Below are 22,723 nucleotides of genomic sequence, written 5' to 3'. Positions count from 1 at the left end.
GTCTAAATTAGGGTCTCTGTAGCCATTTGTTAACATTACAGAAAGCACCAGGAGATCTGATCAGAGACTTCTCACATAATCCTCAGTGCAAAATCTATAAGAACTTTTTACATATTTATTTCATGCAAACAATAACAAGTAAGGTTTTCATTTATTAAAAATATTTTTAATTTTTATTTATTAAAAAAAATAAATATTTCATTTATTTATTTATTTTTAAAAACTGCTTTTCTCATGGCATAAAAAAGCTATTGCTAACTGCTATATTGCATGGCAAGCAAACATCTGAAATTTTCCAGACATGCAGATGCAGTGTGGAAAAAAGCTTTCCTGTGCTACATTTTGGCTTGCAAAGCACAAGATCTATGCTCAAAAATAATGTATTAATATCCTAATAGTCAGATTATATAGAAATAAAGGGAAATCACAGCAAAGGAATAATAATAATCTTTAATTTGTATCCTGCCCTCCCCGCCGAAGCAGGCTCAGGGCGGCTCACATGGCATAATATAATGTGCTACATTACAACAGTTAAAACAAAGTGATTACAAAACATATTACAGATCCAATATATATCCTACATTAAAATCGTCTAATTAAAAACCATCCGTTAACATTGGTGCTAAAATCTCAGTGTTACCCATCTTAGTTTTTCCTTGGCAACGGTATTTCTTCTACAGTAACTTCCATATTAGACAAAAGCCAGCTGGAAGAAGGTGGTCTTGCAGGCCTTGTGGAACTGAGTAAGGCTCCGCAAGGTCCGCACCTCATCCAGTAGTTGGTTCCACCAGTGGGGAGCTATAATTGAGAAGGCCCTTTCCCTGGTGACTTTCAGTTTGGCCTCCCTTGGCCTGGGGACTACCAAAAGATTTTGAGAACCAGATCACAGTACCCTCTGGGGAACATATGGGGAGAGACAGTCCCTAAGGTAGGCAGGTCCTCGGCCATATAGGGCTTTAAAGGCGATAACCAGCACCTTGTAACGAATCCAGTGCACCATTGGCGGCCAGTGCAGTTCCCGCAGCCTCAGCTGTATGTGCTCCCACCTAGGGAGCCCCAACAACAACCTGGTCGCCGCGTTCTGTAGTAGCTGCAGTTTCCAGGTTCGGCACAGGGGCAGCCCCATGTAGAGGGCATTACAGTAGTCCAACCTCGAGGTGACCGTCGCATGGATCACTGTTGCCATGTCGTCACGCTCCAGGAAGGGGGCCAACTGCCTCACCCACCTAAGATGAAAAAAAGCGGATTTAGCAGTGGCTGCTATCTGGGCCTCTATTGACAAGGCAGGCTCCAGCAGCATCCCCAAGCTCTTGACCTTGTGCACCGTTTTCAATGGTGCACCGTCAAAGGCTGGTAGGGGGATTTCCCCTTCCAGACCGCCACGTCTCAGGCAAAGGACCTCTGTCTTCACTGGAATCAATTTCAACCTGCTCCAATAATATTCCTGCTCCTAAAATACACTGAAATTCCTTGTACCTGGCAAACAGAATTTGTCACCACAGTGTAAATTGTTGATAAAATGTTTTAAGCCTCAATTGTGTTAACAAGCTCTAGCTGTGATTATTTGTCTCATGCCTGGAAAAAGGAAGACAGAGTAACATGGGAATATGTTCATAAAATTATGTTGTGAAGTCCAAACTTGAAAGATGTGTGTTTTCCTGCCGTCCCAGCAAAAAGTGTGCGCTGAAGGAACAAAATTAATAGGGTGCAAGTTGTCCTGTGGCATGCCACAGAATTCTACCATCTGCCCCATGTCCCTCAATAATTAAATGAGACTGTCCAGAGCTTCAGAGTTGGGTCTCATCGTTATGCTCTGTATTTCATCATCTAAGCCCAGGTATGTCCATCTCCTGGCTTTGAATTAGTACTTGGAGGTTGTGCTCAGATGACTAAGGCAGAACAACCTGAATCTGGATCCAGACAAAACAGAAAAGGAAAGGACAATGTTGTAGAGGGATTGGGTTCACTTCTAGCGGGAGGAGTGAGACCCTGTTAATTCCCTGGGTCCTCTTGATGCTTTTTGATACCATTGATCATAGCATCCTCCAGGATTGCCTTTTGGGACTGGTGAGCACTATTCTGTGGAGGTTCCAATCCTAACTCCAGAGCAGGTTTCAGAGTATGGTGCTGGAGGACTTCTGTTCTGCCTCTTGGCCTTCGGTTCCCCAGGGTTTCATCTTATCCTCATGCTTTTCAAAATTGATGTAAAGCTGCTGGGAGAGGTCATCTGGAGATTTGGGCTGAGTTGCCACAATATGCAAATGACACAGTTCTATCTTTCCCTACCAACAGATTCCAGGGAGGCTGAAACTTAATTCTGACAAAAACAGAGATGCTGCTGGTGGAAAAGGTTCTGCCAAAGGAAATGAGTTGTCCCCTGTTCTTGATGGGGTTGCACTCCCCCTAAAGGAGCAGGTTCACAGCGTGGTGGTGTTCCTGGACTCAGATGACATCAGTGGCCAGCATGCCTTTCACCAGTTTCAGCTGGTGAGCCAGCTGCAGCTCTTCCTGGGCAAAAAAACCCACCCTGTCCTTATGGTGTATGCCCTGCTAGCATCTAGATTAGATTATTGCAGTGTTCTCTACATGGGGCTGCCTTGCAGACTGTCTGGAAGCTACAGCTGCTACGCAATGCTGTGGCGACAGTCTTGACTGGAGTAGGTTGTAGGGACCATATTACTCTAGTCTTCTTCCATCCATCTATATCAGCTTTCAATTTGATTCTGAGCTCAATGCAAAGTGCTGGTATTGACCTGTAAAGCTTTGTATATTGTCTGGGACCAAGGTACCTTAAGGCCTACCTCCTCCCATACAAACCTACCTGTACATTCCGGGTGCAACCTGAGAAAGTGGCTTCTCGGTCATGGCACCAAAACTTTGGAACTCCCTCCCCAGAGAGATTTCGCTGCCTCTCTCTATCGGTGTCTTTCACCAGAAAGTGAAATGTTTTTGTTTCATCTGGCACAGTTCCAATAGTGGTTACTGGTCCTCCTTCTAACATTGTTTGCTTATGTGGTTTTAATTGAATTCTTTTAAATTTTTAATTTTATTGAATTGCTGGCGTGTTTTATATGTTCACTGCCTTGAAGACCCTGATAGGCAGCATAAAAATGTTTTAAATAAATAAATTTCTGCTTGACAAGCCGACTGGTGTCATGCTAAAGAGTGCCATCTATCAGCTGTACTGAGTTAAGCAACTCATTACTTTCTTACTCAGCTGATCCATGCTTTTGTGACCTCCTGGCTGGATTACTGTAATGCATTCTATGCTGGGTTGCCCTTGAAGACAACCTGGAAACAGAATGCAAGAGCCACATATTGTCAGAGGACAGCTGACAAGGACATATGTCGCCTGTCTTAAAACATCTGCATTGACTAACAGTTTACAGGGAACTCAAGGTGTTGAGTTATGATATTTAAAACCCTTTACGGACAAAGATCACATATCTAAACGATCATCCCACCCCCCTCTAATATGTCCCCCTGCACCAAAACTGCTGTCCTCAGGCTGCCACCTACTGGCTGTTCCCCCATTTAAGGTAGTCTCGCTAGCATAAATAGTACAGATGCCAGCCTCCAGGTGGGACCTGGGGATCCCCTGGAACTACAACTCATCTCCAGACTACAGAGTCTCCAGAAGACAATGGATGCTTTGGGGCTATGGCACTGTATGCCACTTAAGTCCCTGTCCTTCCCAGGCTCCATCCCCAAATCTCCAGGAGTTTCCCAACCTGGATCTGGCAACCCTATCCTACACATACCCCATCGGAGGCCAGGGGCCCTGGCAACCCTAATCAGAGCCCATGGCTTCTTTCTGTCACTCCCACTTTGTGGGAAAGACTCACTAAGGGGTAAGGGGGACATTTTAACATATGTGCCTCCCCATAATGTGTAGTTTGGATCAGTAAGAGATCAGGCATTCCAGGGAGAGGTTCACTCTTAGGATCTTCCTACTTTCTTCTTAAATTTAGATTCTAGAAGGGTAGCTTGTGCTCCAGCCAAAATTACAAAGAGTCTTCTTGCGACACCTCAAGAAACTGACAAATGTACTGCAGCAAAAGCTTTTTCTGAACCACAGCCCACTTAGTCAGATTCTTAAATTCAGAGGCCTCTAAGAGAAACATCCCACTGAGCACACACTCGCTTTCTGCACACATAAAGGTTCTCTCTGGAGAAAACTTTTATAGCTGCAGGGTGGGGGGAAGGAGGGGGAACCTCCTAATAGTCTGCCAAAGTCATTCTGGCAGCTTCTTACAGGGAGAGGCTATTTTTGTTAAGAGTCCAACAGACTAGTTCAGAACAGAAATTTGCACCCCAGCATGGTCTTTGAACACAGCCATGTGCGGAACAGAAACCTGACTCTACAGGTTTGTTTACTTTACTGGTATCCTGCTCTCAGAGTAACATATGATTTCCATGTGGTCTCCATTCAGGCAGCTTACAAGGAAAGACCTTTAGCAAAGATCCAGCAGTGTTCAACAGCTGAAATGTGCTTTTCAGAGACTGTTCTCATGATACATTTTCAAAAGATCTATTAAATTCAGTGAGACTTAATTTCATGCGTATTTATTCATACATTTATATTCTGTCTTTCAAATAAAATCATTTCCATTTTCTTTTCAATTCAAAGCTTTTTTAAAAAAAGAAGAAGAAAAGGAGAGTGCAGACTTGAGGGGGGTGGGGGGAAGTAGACATAAAATTTAAAAGAGTGAAAATGAACACTATAATTGCCATGGGAATACTGCCAAAAATGCTATTCCCATGCAGAGTTCTGTCCCACTCCTTCCATAGCAAAAAGAAACACTTATCTGTTGTCCCCTTTCCACGCTACACCCCAGCAACAGACACCATGCCACCACAGCTACAAAAGTTAAGTGGAGGGCAGGGGAACAAAACATGTGATGATGTCAAAACACAGACAAGTATTCCTGAACATTGCTTAAAAAACAAACAAACCCTGTAACATGTAAGAATAGCCATATGTCGTTTTAAAATTCAAAATAAATCCCATAAAAGATAGGTTCCAGCTTAGCCAGTTGCAGGTCAGTAACCACTAGGGATTTATTTGTGAAACCCTTCACAAAGTGCACTGCAGGATACAGGATAAGATTAAGCTGTAATTATTCTTACTGAATACTACGGTATGTGTTTGGAAGAGACAAGAAGCCAACCTGAGGATCTGCAATCGGATCTAATTTGCAGCCAGATCCAAGAGAATGTAATTTATGTTTAAAAAGCAAACTGAGGAATATGATCCAGATCAAAGACATGGTGCTCAGGCAGCTAGGGTTGTCAACTCCAGGTTGGAATATTCCTGGAGATTTGGGGACAGATCCTGGGGAAGGTAGAGTTTATGGAGAAGCACAACTCCAGCAGGGTATAATGCCATAGAGTCTACCCTCCAAGGCAGCTACTTTCTCCAGGGAAACTGATTCTGTAGTCTGGAGATCAATTCCCCTGGAGAAAACAGCAGCTTCAAGGGCAGTCTCTGTAGAAGACCATAAATTCTAGGTGCTCAGAATGTAGAAGACCATAAATTCTAGGTGCCAGATAAACCCTGTGGAGACCTCTAGACAGTCGAAATCCCGGGGCCCCCTTGCACTTTCTCAAAAGCCCCCAAAAGGGAGAGACACAGAGAGGCAAACTTAGCAAGGACATCAACAGCAGCCACACCAGGCAAGTCGGGCAAACAGCAGCTCAATTACCGGCTGTGCATGCAAGCTGGGAGGGCTGCAGGGGGGAAATTGGGGGGGGGGGGGGGGGCGGGAAGCTGGCTCGGGGGCCCTAAAGGTGTGGGGGCCCATAAGGCAGTGCCTAGTTGGCCTAATTGTTAATCCAGCCCTGAAAGTGGGCCATAAAATCTCCAGGGATTTCCTAGGCTGGAGTTGGCAATTGTACCATAAACAGGATGGAATCATATCAACAATGGCAAATAGCTGTATGTCTCAGTGCTTGAAACGACTGGTACCTGTATTTACCTCAAGGACAGTAATGTGAGTCATTGAAAATGTAATCCTTGGACCAGGCATAATTTTATTTTTCACTGTGGGTTTGCCTCAAGTTCCATTTACTGGGCCACTAACTTCAGCAGAAGGATCTGTTGTTGCTATTTATTGGTTTAATATGCAAATTTAAGCAATATATATATATACAGTATTAATTCTTTACTCTGGGTCCTGTTCTTCTCCATACTCCCAGGCAGACAGATAGCTTAGCGGAGAACCTGGTATGAGAACGGGGTTGCTGTAGAGTTGCCAGATCCAAGTAGGGAAATATCTGGTGATTTGGTGGATGCAGAGGATGTGGAGGGCAGAGTTTGGGCAGAGGGGGATTTCAACGGGGTATTATGCCATAGATCCAGATTCCACAGCAGCCATTTTCTCCAGGTGAATTGATCACTGTTGCCTGGAGATCAGTTGTAATAGCAAGAGATCTCCAGGCCACCACCTGGAAGTTGGCAAGCCTAGGCTGCCATTATTTAACTAGACCCCTCTAGCCATCCCTTTAATACCAGTGTGATCTGCAGCAAATACCAGGTGATATTATTTATCTCCGTGCCAGAAAAAGTTTCAACTGCCCAACTCCATTAAAGGGACAGTATGTTTTTCACCAGGCCTGCAGGCCTAATTTCAGCTTCAATAGCAGAAAGGAGTAATTGGAAAGAAATTTAGTAGATTTTTACTAGTTCGCTGATCTATTAAACAATTGGGTGGGTAGGATAGAAAATCACATTTACGGAATAAATGTTGCATTTTGTAAGAGATTGCACTATTATTTTTTCTTTTCATTTTTTCAGACCATTATACTTTTAACATTCTCCTGTATTAAATTTAGAAATATATTACTAAATATATACCTCGGTGGGGTAGGGCAGGATATAAATCGAATAAAATAAATAAATAAATAAAAATTATTTTCCAGCTGATAGGAAATATGACATTGGCCTAGGGTAAAGAAGGGAGGGGGGTTCAAATGAACATTCAGCCCCAATATTTTCAGTTTTTAAAAAGTCCACATTTCCTGACATGTAATTTAGTCTCAAAAAGCAATTGCAAAGAGCCCCAGTTTGGACTTGGATTATGGATTGGGACAAGGTGGGGAGGGGGTTAAGTTCTTTCCCCCAGTGCCATTGCATCATGAGAAATAACTCCCTCACCCCATCTATTAGGCACCAGCATGGAAAACAGACGGGTCTATTGTGGGCTTTTTAAGCAGAAGGAAAAGGATAAAAATTATAAATAATAATTAAAAAATAAAAGCAGGTAGTGGTAGGGTTGCAAGGTCCCCTCTGTCTACCAATTTGGGATGAAGGGATGGAGGAAATTTGGAGATGGAACCTGGAGAGGACAGGGACCTCAATGGAGTACAATGCCACATAGATCATGGGTGGCCAAACCTGCTTAACATAAGAGTCACATAGAATAAATGCCAAATGTTTGAGAGCCACAAGACATATTTGGAGCAGAGAAAAAAAATGTATTGCTTTTAGGTTTTTTGACAAGCAAAGGTTACAAAGCAATTCTGGCAAGACAATTTAACAGTAGGAGACATATTGCTATCTGCTGCTAATTATGTTGATGTATGATTCTGTTGTGTTCATCAGCTTTAGTCTTTCTTTGCACTTAGGCAGCATCAAATTGCACTGCCCAAATGTGTTTTACTGGGTGGGGGGAAAACAGTTATAAAGGGGAGGGGGGTAGAATTATGATAGCAGAAGTCACTGGCTTGGATCCTGCAGTAAAATTCCACTGGCTGAGGACATTTCCACCAGTGGAGTGAGACATTCTCACTTCCCCCATCATTCTCCAAGAAATCTGTTTCTAAACTGAAACTGAAATAAACTAAAGGCCAGGAGACCCCCAGGAACTGCATAAGAGGGGAGCTGGAAATCTGCAGGAATGGCAAATTGACAAAAAATAGCTTCTCCCTTCTTTATTAGCAGGAACCTCTGCCAGAGCTATGGCTGACCCAAGGCCATTCCAGCAGGTGCGAGTGGAGGAGTGGGGAATCAAACCCGGTTCTCCCAGATAAGAGTCCGCGCACTTAACCACTACACCAAACTGGATCTCTCATAAGTCACTTTGACCTTCAGAGCAAATTGACAAAAAATAGCTCCTCCCTTTTTTATTAACAGGAACGATCTGCAGGATCCACTGCACTAATTTGTTACTCTCCATAAGAAGAAGATATTGGATTTATATCCCGCCCTCCACTCCGAATCTCAGAGTGGGTCACAATCTCCTTTATCTTCCTCCCCCACAACAGACACCCTGTGAGGTGGATGGGGCTGAGAGGACTCTCACAGCAGCTGCCCTTTCAAGGACAACCTCTGCCAGAGCTATGGCTGACCCAAGGCCATTTCAGCAGGTGCAAGTGAAGAAGTGGAGAATCAAACCCGGTACTCCCAGATAAGAGTCCGTGCACTTAACCACTACACCAAACTGGATCTCTCATAAGACACTTTGACTTTCAGAGTTGTATTATGATACAGTTATGCTACTTCTATCACTATAATTTTGGTTTTCCTAATTGTTGTCAGATGCATTAAAGGAATTTATCATAATCAAGACAAACCACCATATGTACAACAAAACGGCTCTGTGCTAACATACATAGCTTCCCCACATAATCCAAAACATACCAAAACAGAGTTGACATTTCCAGCAGAATGGAGCCCACCTATGATGCAGGGGACAGAAGGTTGCCAGGTGAAAGGGGGGGGGGGGACAAGCACAAATAGATGCACAAACGTCCCTTCTCATGCAAAACCAGAAATTATGTCATTCCATTGAGGCAAGTTTTGAATAAATCCCAGAGTGTCATCCTCCACGTGATGACATCACTTCCAGCTTTGCACCGGAAGTGACATTGCACATAGATGTGGTGCTGGCATGCCCCACCCCATTGTCCCCCATTTTTACCCTGCCATCCGAAGCACTGGTAGGGAATAGCGGCAACTGCTGGGGTGTGTCCCACTCAAACGGGTCAAGGATGGGTCTTCCTTTCCAGCAGCACTGTCATAACTAGGAGGCCCACCTGTATGTGTTGATTGTGTATATGTCTATAGGAACTATTATATATAGAAATACAGTGCGCTCACCTCTAGAGTCTGCATGTGGGGGACACATTTCCTCCCATACAAAGATCCTCCCTCCTAAATGGATAATGTTGACAGACCCATTTTCTCACACACACCCTCTTGCTGGCAAGGGTGGTCCGAGTGATTCTGGGGTTCTGGGCAAAAGTCCAGATTGGGGACACAGAATCACCATGACCCCCATCACCTGCCAAGGCCATCCCAGGCTCAAGCAAACAGACAGCCATATCCCCATGCTTCATGAGAGAGTCAGTTTGGTGTAGTGATTAAGTGCGCGGCCTCTAATCTGGGAGAACCGGGTTTGATTCTCCATTCTTCCACATGCACCTGTTGATATGACCTTGAGTCAGTCACAAGTTCTCAAACAGCTGTTCCTCTCAAGAGCAGTTTCTGTCAGAGCTCTCTCAGCTCCACCTACCTCATAGGGTGCCTGTTGTGGGGAGGGGAAGGAGATTGTAAACTACTTTGAGACTCTTTTGAGTAGAGAAGGCGGATATAAATTCAATCTCCTCTTCTCTTCATGTAAGGCAGTGTGCCGCATGAGTCCTGGAGGGTGATGGTGCTGAGCTGGCTACCTGATAGATGGAGGGGGTGGGCACGATCCTACTCCTCCCTTTCTTCCTTTTCTTCTTGAAACTCTGGGGTTTATTCAAAACTCGCCACAATAGAATGACATAATTTCTGGTTTTCTTCTCCTCCTTCTATTGGGGGAGGGGCATTGTGGTTGAGGTGTCCCCAATGCCCCATGGCTAAATGCGCACCTGTTCTCTGGCTACTTTTTGAAGCGCAGAGACAGTTTAAGGAAGAACTCTTTCAGCCCTTTATTTATTATTTATTTCTCTTTAAAACAAAGCAACATATGAAGCTTTACATACAAAACTGCTTTTTAAATGCAAACACATGGGCAATGTTTTATATGGCTCTTGTTAAATTTTCTGTGCATTTCACATGCAGGCTCTGCATTTCTCATCTGTTTCTAATTAGTACATCCATTTGGATGGAAATGTTCCTGTTGAGGGCAGTGTGTATTATGTTTTACTCAGTTAATGAGCTCAACAGTTAAAACAATGAAAAGAACATATGGGTGGGAGAGTGCAGGAGATAGAAAGGTGTTTTAGCTTACTCATGAAAAGAAATGGGAACCAATCCAGCAACAGTTAAAGGTAAAGGTAGTCCCTGTGCAAGCACCAGGGCTTTTTGGGTAGAAAAAGCCCAGCCAAAACTCATTTTCATGTTAAGCCATACCCCCTGATGTCACCATTGTTTCACATAGGGCTTTGTTGTTTAAAAAGCATAGCAGAGACTCATTTACATATTAGGCCACACCCCTGATGCCAAGCTGGCTGGAACGGCGTTCCTGCTCAAGAAAAGCCCTGGCAACCACCAGTTGTTTCCGACCCTGGGGTGACGTCGCACCATGATGTTTTCAAGGCAGACTTTTTTTTACCAACAGTTAGGCAAGCCTATATCCCATTAAAATCAGTAGAAATAACAGTGTTGGAAACCAGTTTAATTCAGTGAGTATTAAGAGCTTCAATACAATAACCTAGATTTTTTGTAGGTTTCGTACCTGGAGAGGAAAAGGTTGCCAGGCTCCAGGTGGGACCTAGAGATCTCCCACTTTTACATCTGATCTCCAGCTGGCAGAGATCAGCTCCCCTGGAGAAAATGGCTGCTTTGAAGGGTGGACTCTATGGCATCGTATCATTCTGAGGCTCCTCCCCTCCCCAAACCCCGCCTTCTCCTGGATCCACCCCCAAAGTCCCCACATATTTTCCAACACAATCCTGGCACCCCTAAAAAAGGATGCCTAATGGCATTTATTTGATTATTTCAGATGTGTTAACCACTTCATCAGGTAATTTCTACCATCCAAATATGATACTGTAGAGAAAGAAGAATCATCAACAGCTTATTACATCCCTCTTGAGCTCCCCAGAAAGTGCACTAACACCAGCAGACATTTGGCAAGGTAAGAAACATAACATCCACAAGGTCTAGACAGCTTGCATTTATTTTCATAATGATGCACGTCTCTCCAGGGTGGATGCAAGAGCACATGGTAGGAAAGATACATGTATAGACTCTGGAACAGTACAGCTATGGCACCTTTCAAAGTAGTATGTTCAAATACTGCACAAAAGCTGCTTCTGCAGAGCCACAACTCCCTGTGTAGATTTCATTACTGCTGTGCAGCGCAGCGGATGCAATGGAGCATTCTCATGGCAGTTTCCCCTGCATTTTGCCTTGCATTACCCCCTCACAGCCATCGTTTCCCTTCACAACACCAGAGGTGAGGGCAGAGTGGAGAATTAAAATGGCCTCAGGAGCAAACCAAGCTGATTGGTCCCTGCAGCTCTACAAGCCATCATTGAAAGAGCTGCTCAGCCCAGACCCAGCAGCAGTGCAACTATTGTTGTTGCCTTTAAAGGCTCTGAATTGGGCCCATGTAGCACTGGCAGCACAGGCAAAAAAGGCAAATGCAATTTTGGGCTGTATTAACAGAAGTATAGTGTCCAGATCACTTCAAGTACTTGAAGGGCTGTCATACAGATGGTGGTATGGAATTGTTTTCTGTGACCCCAGAAGGTACGACCAAAACTAACGGGTTGAAATTAAATCAAAACAGTGTCCAGCTCAACATTAGGAAGAACTTCCTGACAGAGCGGTTCCTCCGTGGAACAGGCTTCCTCTGTGGAAATAGCCCAAGGTTCTCAGTACATTGAAAATCTAGTGCTCTACAGTACACAGAGTTGCCAGCTGAGGACTGAAAATACCTGGAGATTTGGTGGGTGGAGTCCGGGGAGGATGGGGTTTAGGGAGGGGAAGGACTTCAACAGGGATGTCCTACAGCAGGGGTGACCAACGGTAACTCTCCAGATGTTTTTGCCTACAACTCCCATCAGCCCCAGCCATTGGCCATGCTGGCTGGGGTTGATGGGAGTTATAGGCAAAAAACATCTGGAGAGCTACCGTTGGCCAGCCCTGCCCTAGAGTCCACCCTCCAAAGCAGCCATTTTGTTCAGGGGAACTGCTTTTGGTCACCTGGAGACCAACTGTAATAGTGGAAGATAACTGTAATAGTGGAAGATAATAGTGGATTGGTAACCTATGTGCAGATATATATACATATGAAGAGCTGCTTTTCACTAATTGCTTTACTGCAAAGAAAAAAAATTGTCCTTTCAGACATGTGTCTATAGGCATGAATCACAACTACAAAATAATAAACTTTGACATATTACCTCCATTCCAACTTCATAGTGTCATGGCACAAGCTTTCCAAATCTGAATTCAGGAAGTCCATGATGAAAGAAGGCCTTACTTACAAAAGTTCATGCTACAGTATTCACTCTTGGATGACGCAGGATTCTTCCTCTATTTTAATACAGATTTTTCTGCTAGTAGTTAAGAACCTGACAAAACTCTGTCTTCATCCAATCCAGTGTGAGTCAAGTTGAGCAGTGTGATAATACTGAGAGCCAACCTCCTTCAACATCCACCATGGTAACAGAAGCCTACATGTGCCTGATCTCTCCTTTTATTTGAACTGAATGCCTACTGAGATCTTGGCCGTGTGTGGAACAATTCGGGGCGGAGGGTGGGGGTTCCAGACATACTCTGCATGAGGAATGCAGCAATTCTGAAAATGATTTAAAGACATGATGGTATTTCAAATTAATGAATATAAGGCTACAAAGCATATTTCTCAAAGGAAGCAGGGAGAACAGCTGCTACAGGAAATTCAAGTTTCTACCTTGCCCTCTCCCACCCATTAGCTACACTGGCCTGCAGTCAAAGATCAGTCTGGTCCATGACCCATATAGTGTGCCTCTATGAATAAGCAGCATCCTATGCTTCTGACCTTCCCATGTTCTTCTTTATTGTCCCCTATATGATATTATACGACTTAGATTTCTGGATCCAATTTTGTCCAATATGACAGGCTGCTCGGATGCTGTAAAGGTTTGTCGTCTTCTGATTGATTTGTCATCTGAAATAACTGAAAAGGTTGCTTTATTCTTGAGTTTGATAATCAAGGATTGATTGTCCAATGTATAACTGCATATGTTTTTGTTATTTCTGTATCTGTTTGTTTATAATCTGATATATGCCAATAAAGGCTTTTGTTGTTGTTGTTGTTGCTTGTGACCTTCAACCTACGGATTGGAACTGCTGGATGGGTCACAGAAGCTCACCTATTGTGTAGTGAGTCCCCATAAGGCATTTCTTTATTTTACTGTTGCTGTTTTTTATAAGGACATACTACTATTCCACATGTGCAGAGGGCAAGAACTCTACTCCAAAGCACTGGTCCTCTCAGAATGCATTCTAAGACACCATTATGTCTCCTGAGACCCTTCCTGGTAGGCCAACAGCTTCCTTACTGTGACCCCGGCCAGCCCAGTGGCAGAAGGAGTGTTCCTGACCCTCACCTGACACTCGTACAGTAAGGGGAAGGTGGCACTCACTTGACTCTCATGTAGGGCCCTCACAACAAAGGGGAGGCAAATGCCTGCATGGCCCTCATGCAACTCGCCTGGCAAGGGGGAGGCGGTGCCCATCCAGCTGGGCAAGCAGGTTGCCTCTTCCTTCCTCTGTCCTTGTTGTGGGTGGGGTCAGAGCCTGGGCAGTCAGATTGCCTCATCTTCCCTCCATCCTTTGGGGTGCAGGGCCCTTTTCCAGGGCCATTTTCCTGTCCAAGTCAGCCTCTACTCACTGCATGGATTCTGAGAAGGGAAGCAGGATGGTGTGTCAACATCACTCAGTGATAGAAAGGATTCCTTCATGGCTGTGATCTTTGGCTTGTTCCTGACTGTGGCGTACCTCAGCTTATTTCCTGTCCTCAGCTCTCTTGTCTGCTGCGGATGGCACTAACCTCAGTATGGATGACATCGTTTACTTTAGCTCCCCCCCTTTCCTTGTCATTTGGTTTCATGTCCACGTGTTTGCAGTCTGATAGACCCCTTGCTGCCACCAAGGGCAGGGGTCTGCAACTTCCTGCTTAAGGTAGAGCCAAACATAGCCTGGCACAAAACCAAGTGTGGTTCTTGCGGGGGGGAAAGAAAATGCAATCTTTAATTTAAGGCATTGGAAGGGTAAGTGGGATGCAAGAATAACCAACAGTGTAATCCATCCCGATTCTCAGTGAGAAAGGCGACCCATAAATAGCATAAATGAATAAAACACAATCAGTATCTGAAGAGAATGTTAGGGACTAAAGGGCTTAGAGACGCTTTACAAAAAAGTGAATGATATAAGAGTTGCCAGTAACCCCTGTGCAACTATGTGCAGATTTATGCCAGATTACTCAAACCATTGTGCAGGATGTATTTATTGCATATTGTGAGGCCTCATGTGTGCCACTTCCAAATAAAAGACTCCCAGCAAGCAGCATTTGGGCTGTGGAAAGGTTATGGATTATTAATCAATGTATCAATATCAGGAATGCCAAGTGGTACATTTTCAGTCATGCAAACAGCCTTTCTTATACTGGCTGCTTGTTTGTCTCTTGCTCTGAATTTTGACAGTTTAGCTCTTTAATTATAGAAGGTGGCTGACCCTGGTGCTAATTGCGAGTGCCTGGTCTGGAAAAGGCTGGCCATCACTTTCTTGGTCTGCCTGCTTGTAACAGGCATCTCGGCTTGTGGCTTGACATGGAAGTTCGCTCACAAGTACAATATCTGTACAGACAACCTGAGGGACATTATCTGAAAAGTTAGCAGCTCTTTAATCAGGTACTGGATTTCCTGCAAGAAAACTCAGAAGAAAACTCAGAAGTTGTGGTGCAAACTAGGGCTGCCAACTCCAGGTTTAGAAATACCCGGAGATTTGAGGGTGGAGAGGGTGAACTTTAAGAACCTCAGTGGGCAATAATGCAATTCAGTGCACCTTCCAAAGAAGCCATCTTCTCCAGGAGAAGTAGGAGAAATGTTTTGAATAAATAAACAATAAGCTATCTATGTAGTCTAGAGTTCAGTTGTAATTCTGTGGGATCACCAGTCCCCACCTGGAGGTTGGCAACCAAGTGCAAATGGTGCCTGCTGTTTGTTCCCAGCATGCTGTGTGACATCATGCAGGAAAATAACCACTACAGAAATCATAAAGACAACTGATATACCAAGCATCTTAGTTAAGGTTAAGGTAGTCCCCTGCGCAAGCACCAGTCATTTCTGAACGTCGCATCAGGACATTTTCATGGGAGACTTTTGACAGGATGGTTTGCCATTGCCTTCCCCAGAATCTTATCTTTTTGCACTTCGATCTCATGCAGTTTTAAACAGCCATATAGAAAGAAACTAATTATTAAGAAGTTCTTCAGAATCACTCACCGGCTGGTAGCCATTCTGAGACTTCAGGAGTTTGCTCCTAGAGCCTTGGTCACATCAGCTTCCTGACTAGTAAATCATAACGTACACTACATTTAACTAATCTTCATTAGCCCCTGCCTAAATCAAGCAGGGCTAACAGGATCGAGACTCATCAACCCCTGTCCACATGACCCCATCCAGACTGCTCATTTCAGAGTTAGAAGTGTTCCTTCAGTCCACATTACTGTATTCCAATTATGACCCTTGCAACTCTTTGTGCAGCCCATAATGGACATTCTGCCCATGCCAGGAAAACAGCCAAAGTCCTCTCCAGGTGGACATCTGGCTGCTGCAGCATTTCCTTTTCCTTTTCCCTTCCCTGACCCACCTGTCTTGCTCACCCAAGTGGGACAGGTTGGTAAAAGAATACCCAAGCACCACATTCCCCTGACTGCTCACAAATAAGGTTCTGAGTATATCAATAACACTACAGTAATTTCAGCTTCTAGTGCTTGGCATATATGAGACTTGTAGCCTGATCTTATGTTTTTGCTCCCATCATGTTCAAAGAGGCTTGTTCTCCGGAAAACATTCATAAGAGTATGGCTTCAGTACTTCAGGCATTATGAGCTATCCCTTCTGATAAAATAGCATGGGGCTTGAACTATTCCAGCATGACAATTCTATCCACTAGGATGGACAAATAAACCCAAACAAGGTGATTAGCTCCTGTGACAGACTAGGGACAAGTAATTTATTCATTTCTTAAAACATTGGTATCCTGTGGTGGGATCAAGAAAGCTTAAAAAGCCAGCTAGGCAAGTAACAGAGCAATTAAAATGTCAGAACAATTCAGTTATAAGAAACTGAAACAATAAGCCACCCATGTTGTCTCCACAACACAAAACCCCTCGTATTCTTTAGTCTAGACAACAGTCTTTTTACGTTGACAAAACCCAGGGCTTGTTTTGAGCAGGAATGCAGTTCCGGCTGGCTTGGCATCAGGGGGTGTGGCCTAATATGTAAATGACTTCCTACTGGGCTTTTTTCTATTAAAAAAAAAAAAAAGCTCTGACAAAACCAAACCTTACTGCCTCAGGAAGAGTGTCCCAAAGGGTCAACATCACTGCAGAAAGAAGTGGCCCTGAACAGTGGTGATAGCTTCAAGGGGAAGGCACTTTCAGTAGGAAACTGAAAGGATCAGAGATGGCACATGGATTCATAGCAAGAGAGATGATCACTCAAGAAGACAAACCACAAACTGATGAATAATCCACCACTTGCTGTCAGTAACTCAAGACTGGACACTTTCCTAAACTTTTGCCCATCACATCTTGACAACAGTTCAGGCAACTGGTCAGAAGGACTCTATTATCCAGGCTCCTTGAAGATCATCCTTTGATAACCCAGTTGCTTGCTAATAGTTAGAATTCACAAAGTGATATTCCTTCAAAGGAAGCAAAGGTCTGGAGTTAACACTCTGCTAGCAGGATAAGACCCAAGATTATTGTTCTGCCAGTTGGGTAGATGTAACAAAAAGATGGTCATTATTGTCTAAATCAGGGGTGGCAAACTTGCTTAACGTAAGAGCCTCACAGAATAAATGTCAGATGTTTGAGAGTCACAAGACATGAACATCAGATGTTTGAGAGCTGCAAAACAGGAAGGAAGGAAGGAAGGAAGGAAGGAAGGAAGGAAGGAAGGAAGGAAGGAAGGAAGGAAGGAAGGAAGGAAGGAAGGAAGGAATACAGATGGAGGGGGAAGTGGAAAGAAAGCAACTTTAACTTTAAATGCATTCTCCATGTCAGCTGACAGGGTGGGTTGGAATTCAAGAGCCGCTCAATATGTGTGAAAGAGTCACATGTGGCTCCTGAGCCACTGTTTGGCTACTCCTGGTCTAAATTTATACCTTAAACTGAGAGCCAGTTTGGTGTAGTGGTTAAGTCAGCGTACTCTTATCTGGGAGAACTGGGTTTCATTCCACACTCCTCCACTTGCAGCTGCTGGAATGGCCGAGGGTCAGCCATAGCTCTCACAGAAGTTGTCCTTGAAAGGGCAGCTTTTGGGAGAGTTCTATCAGCCCCACCCACCTCACAGGGTGTCTGTTGTGGGGGAAGAAGATAAAGGAGATTGTAAGCCATTCTGAGAGATAAAAGAGATTGTAAAAAGATTCAGAGAGAAGGGCGGGGTATAAATCTACGGTCTTCTTCTTCTTAAGTTTAGTTCTCAGTTATAACTGGGATGCAGTTAAAACTGAAGCACATCACAGTGCAGATGCAATCTTTGGAAATCAAATGTTGGTGGTTTTTAGGAATCTGCTTGTGTCCAGAAGACTCTATTTACATATTTGTCAGTAAACAGATTATCTCAAACATACATTCTCATCTGATGGATATGAAACCCTGGAGCTACCACTGAATTTTTCACTGCTTAGAAAGGACAGATTGCCTAACTGTGATTCCCATTTGGTAACTCTGGTTTGCTACAAGACCACTGAAAATAGATTCACCATAGCCTATTACCAGTTAGAATTATTATTTCAGATTACTGTTACTTTTGCTTGTTTTTCATGCACATTAGCCCAGAACCTAATCTTTACTGAATGCTACAGGGAGATGGAAGAACAACATGTTACACTCACTTTGTGAGAGCAGACCCACTGTAAGACAGTTTTATATGCAGAGAATTCTGAAGGCTCTTGCCCAAAGGCAAAAGAAAACACAGTGGATAGAAAGCAGACGCCTATGAAGGATGAGCCATTGGCTGCCTTTATTGCTGATCTCCCCTGATTTATTTTCTTAGTAGCTAATTTTTCCTGCTGTTCCTTCTAACTTTTAAGCAGAGCTCTCATGTAGACAATGCAAATCAGTTAATACCTAGGGATGTCAAAATCAAAACAGACCGTGGGGAGCAAACTCCCCACCCACCAGATATTCTGGGGCCTTACCCCTTGTTTTCTGCTGGGGAAAAAATGTTTGGTTTGTGAAGCAGCTGTCTTACCAGCAGTAGTTAACTTCTAAAAACACCTCTCCCAATTCTATCCCAACATTCCTTCTGCATCACGCCTTCTGGATCACCCTTCTTCAACACAACTGCATACTGAAGGCTACTTTACCTTAGCCCTGGGCTGAAGCACCCTCCTACAACTCACAGTTTCCCAGCATCCAAGCCCCTTTTCCACATGTATTACTTGGCCTCCAAAACCCTCCTGCATGCCAAAACACTTCCCTCTCCCAACTCCTGCCAGCCTAAACATCTCCCTGTCAGCAATGCTTTTTCTCTCCCCCACCCCACACACAGATTTCAACATGTTCCAGTATTCCACATGCTCCTGTACTTTCCACACACTGTAAATTGCCAGTTCTGTGAGAGCAGCAATAGGAGAACAAAGTAGGAGTCCAATAGCACCTTTAAGACCAACAGAATATAAGCTTTCGTATGCATGCATACTTCTTCAGACGAGGAATGAGGTACCTCATTCGCTGTCTGAAGAAGTATGCGTGCATACCAAAGCTTGCATTCGGAATAAAACTTTGTTGGTCTTAAAGGTGCTACTGGATTCCTACTTTGTTCTGTTGCTTCAGACCAACACAGTTGCCCACATGGATCTAGCAATAGAAGTTGGTGCTGAGACAATACCACATCAGCTGATCTTGTACTATCCCATTTGCACTGATGGCATCACTTCCTAGCTGTTAAATAGTGGGATCAATACATGAAGAGGCTTGGTTGCGGTGAATTAAGCTCTTTATTGTGATTACAGCATGGTGACAGTTAAACTAGACTACTGTACTGGGCCAATGGGGCCAACTATATACACTCCAAAGTTTCCACGCTAGAGCGTCATTGGGTCATTTGAACCAGCAGGGCGTTGGCAAATGGTCCAGGGAAGCAGAGATTTGGATCCTGCTTTCCATTGTTCCCAAGGCCCCAAGCTCAGTCCTTAAGGCTCCAATGAGTCAGGCAGGAACTAACAACGAAGTCACACATACACAACACTAGCCCTGAAGGCAGCAAGAGTACCAAGATCAGTGGGACTCTTATAGCTCTGATAAAGTCACCAGTTTGTTTTTTTATGTCTGACCAAATCAAAACCTACATTTAAAGTTGTTGTTTTGATACCTAGCAGCCTGCCTCTGACTTCTGCAATTCCTCAGAAAGCTGCAGGGCAGAGGGAGAAAGGGGGAAATGTACAAGCTTCCCCACAGGAAGCTAGGAGGTGTCACAGCTTCATAGCCAACAGCCACAACACCCTCTAGAGGTTACTACCATACAAAATAATCTTCTGAATGCATCAACCTCCCCTAGAGTAGTACCAAAACTTCTGGCTCAGAAATTATTTTTCCCTTACTGAGGTCACTCTATTTTTAAGCATGGTGATTTTCTCGCAATCTGGAAAACACTTAACTCTCCCTCTCCCTTCCCACCAGCCCACTAGTAGAAAGGTAAAGCTTAACGCAATATGTGGGTCAAAGGTCATAAATCCTTTACTCTGGAAAAAAAATCAATGTGAAAATGCCCATGGACCTAAAAAATGAAGATCCAATATGCTCAGCTGAATAACTCGCTTTTATACATGGAATAAAGAGTATACATATTCCATGCTCATATGCAGAATATGAAGAACAACCTTCTCTTCTTTTAAGCTTGTTATTGGAACAGAGAAATAGGCAAGAAAATTAGCTCTTAAAACCATTTTTGCACAACAGAACCGAAAATAAAATGGTCATGTGTTTGTTTTTTCGATGTAAACAATGTTGGCTCTATTAACATGTTATAGAACAGGGGTGGCCAATGGTAGCTCTCCTGATGTTTTTTGCCTACAACTCCCATCAGTCCCAGCCAGCATGGCCAATGGCTGGGGCTGATGGGAGTTGTAGGCAAAAAACATCTGGAGAGCTACTGTTGGCCACCCCTGTTATAGAAGATGCTAAAATTAAACCTAAAAATAACCCTTGCCATAAATCAACAGTGCTTTCAGCACTTCAAAACTAGGTCAACATATTGCAACATGAGCAATGAGGGTTTTTTTAAAATATAAGAAGCCATATAAAAGGATCAGGAGTGTGTGGATTTCCACTCACATACACCCCTAAAGATAGAACTACACATCTCTGAGCATGGAGAATTTTTCAGAAATATATAGAATCTGTCGACTTTTGTGAAAATCAAATATTCAGTACAAAATTACATGCCAGAGCGTCTGTTCCGTACCATCCCATTTGTACTGACGACATCACTTCCTATGTCTATACTTATCCTTTGTCTATGCTTATTTCCCACCCTCCAGGCCCCAAATGGATCTTTGTATTTGTGAAAACTTCAACAGGTGTCTATTGTAGTATCTTCAGGTCACATGCCTATCAGGATATAACAGTTGCCTTAATAATTACTTCTTAAGAAGGAAAATTAAGAGGTTACAATGCATATGCCATTTTAAAACTATAATTTACACTAATAGCTTAAGATGAAAAAGAAAACTATCTTTCTTCAAGCTGAGTGAATGCGGACAAGAGGCCTTAAGATTGTGGCCTGAAACTGTCTGTATGCCTCTCTCCTTCCCTGCTTTATTTTTGTGTTTATTCTTTTAAACCTTCAGTCTGATGAAGAGTTCTGGGGAACTCAAAAGCTTGCACACTACATAGTGATAGTTTGGATGGTCAGAGTAAGAAAGGATTTCATGGCTCTTGTTTCTAGATTCTTCCTATTGCAACCTAGAGTAGAGTACCCATCTTCCGACAATCGTTTATTATTATTATTATTTTAGGTTTTGTTCATCCTATGCATAGGAAGGAGCTTCTCATGGAACTTGCATGGGGTAATCAGGAATACAGTTCTCTTTCATTGTCCAAAGGCATGTTTGTAAACTCTTTCTGGAGTTTCTGTTCCTTTGGGGAGGGCGGGGGGGGGGGAGTGTTGTAAAAGTCCAGCTGCCCACAAATTCGGCTCCCAACTCCATGGGCCTGTGTTTTCCCCACCCATTCCCCTCACACTCACCCCCAACCCCAGTCTTTGACAATGGCGCCTTTGCCGCTTCTCCCAGCTAGATGAGATATCCGCGCTGCTGGCTAAAGACAGGCAACAGATTCCCAAGGCAAAGGCCGCACGCTTCCTGCCTTTGCAAGGGCTGGGGAAGGGGGGGGGGAGGAAGGATCACTGGACAAAGAAAAGGACGTGGATCTATTTTAATCCCCGCTCGGCTCAATTTCCAGCATGTCCAGCGCGACCAGAACGGAAGGCGGCTGCGGGATTTGAACACATGTGTGTGCCGTGCGCGCCTCTTTCTTTGGCAAGGAATCGTCGTCGTCTCTCTCCCTCCCTGCCTAGCTGACTGTTGCGCCTTGTGCCAAAGGGGATCGGAAAGTAAACTGGTGTGTGTGCCGCTGCATTATTCAGCAGCACTCGACCCGGGCACCACGATGATCTGCAAGCGGTTACCGGATCCGCTGGGGCAGGCAAGGGGAGAGGCCAACCCCGGGCGAGAGCTCTAGCGGCGGAACCCAAGGAGTCCAAAGCAGCGGCTCCTTTGCCGGAGAAAGGCTTGCCGGCGGGGAGGAGGCGGAGGGAAAGGAGGGAAAGATAAGAATAGAAGCGCCACTGACCTTATCGATGGTCCCCGGCAGCAGGCGATCGAGCAGCCTGCACAGCACCACCCCGTCTTTCAGCGAGGCTTGCAGGAAGCCCTCCGGGTCCGAGATGCTCTTTTTGGGCGATTCCAGCACGCCCAGGGTGATCAGCCATGTAACGGTCTGCTCCGCCGAATTCATGGCTGCTGCTGCTGCCGCCGCCCGCCTTGTTAATCCCGGCGAAAAGCCACCGCGGGGAGAGGAATCGCACCCCAGCAGGGGCAGCTGGAGGAAAGGCTCGGCTCCTCGGTTTTAATCGGCCCTTCCTCCCTCGATTCCCCCCCCCACCCACGATCACCCCCGTTTGCCCCCTCACGCTCGGTTTTTGCTTGGGGTTTCACATTGAGGCAGCCGATGCTGGAGTCGCCGCCGCCCCCTCCTCCTCCTCCTTCCCCATGTAGTTGCAGATGATGACGATTCGCTTTACGAAATCCAGTCGGTCCAGTTTCTCCCTCCGTGCGTTTTGGCAGATTGTCAAATGCCTTTTCATTATATACACATGAACCTGCAGTGCCTCCTCCTCCGCCGCCTGCTGCCTCTCCATGACATCACTGAAGCAGCAGCACCAGGACGAGGCGGAGAGGGGAGGCGCAGGCGGGGGCCCTTCGCAAACCCGGACCTCCCCCCCCCCCACCCTCGAGTCCGCGCCCCCCTTGGCCAGGCGCGCTGAAGGAAGGGCAGTGGTGACA

General features: G+C 44.7%; 1 protein-coding gene across 6 annotated transcripts in view; it reads right to left on the bottom strand.

Annotated features, from left to right (window-relative positions):
* ARHGEF7 (Rho guanine nucleotide exchange factor 7) overlaps positions 1–22,210 on the bottom strand; it is a 143,743-nt gene extending 121,533 nt beyond the window's left edge. For 4 of the 6 annotated variants that reach the window (XM_060233703.1, XM_060233705.1, XM_060233708.1 and 1 more), the window contains exon 1: positions 22,011–22,209. In XM_060233703.1, the coding sequence (XP_060089686.1) occupies positions 22,011–22,175 (165 nt within the window). In that variant the 5' untranslated portion in view covers positions 22,176–22,209. Of the gene's footprint in view, positions 1–22,010 lie in introns of all 6 variants that reach the window. The other 2 variants (XM_060233704.1, XM_060233707.1) reach the window with 2 other exon arrangements.
* Positions 22,211–22,723: the final 513 nt, after the last annotated feature.

This window comes from Heteronotia binoei, chromosome 3 (genome assembly GCF_032191835.1).
Source record: "Heteronotia binoei isolate CCM8104 ecotype False Entrance Well chromosome 3, APGP_CSIRO_Hbin_v1, whole genome shotgun sequence".
Classification (NCBI taxonomy): Eukaryota; Metazoa; Chordata; class Lepidosauria; order Squamata; family Gekkonidae; genus Heteronotia; species Heteronotia binoei.
This window is presented reverse-complemented; position numbering and strand designations above follow the sequence as displayed.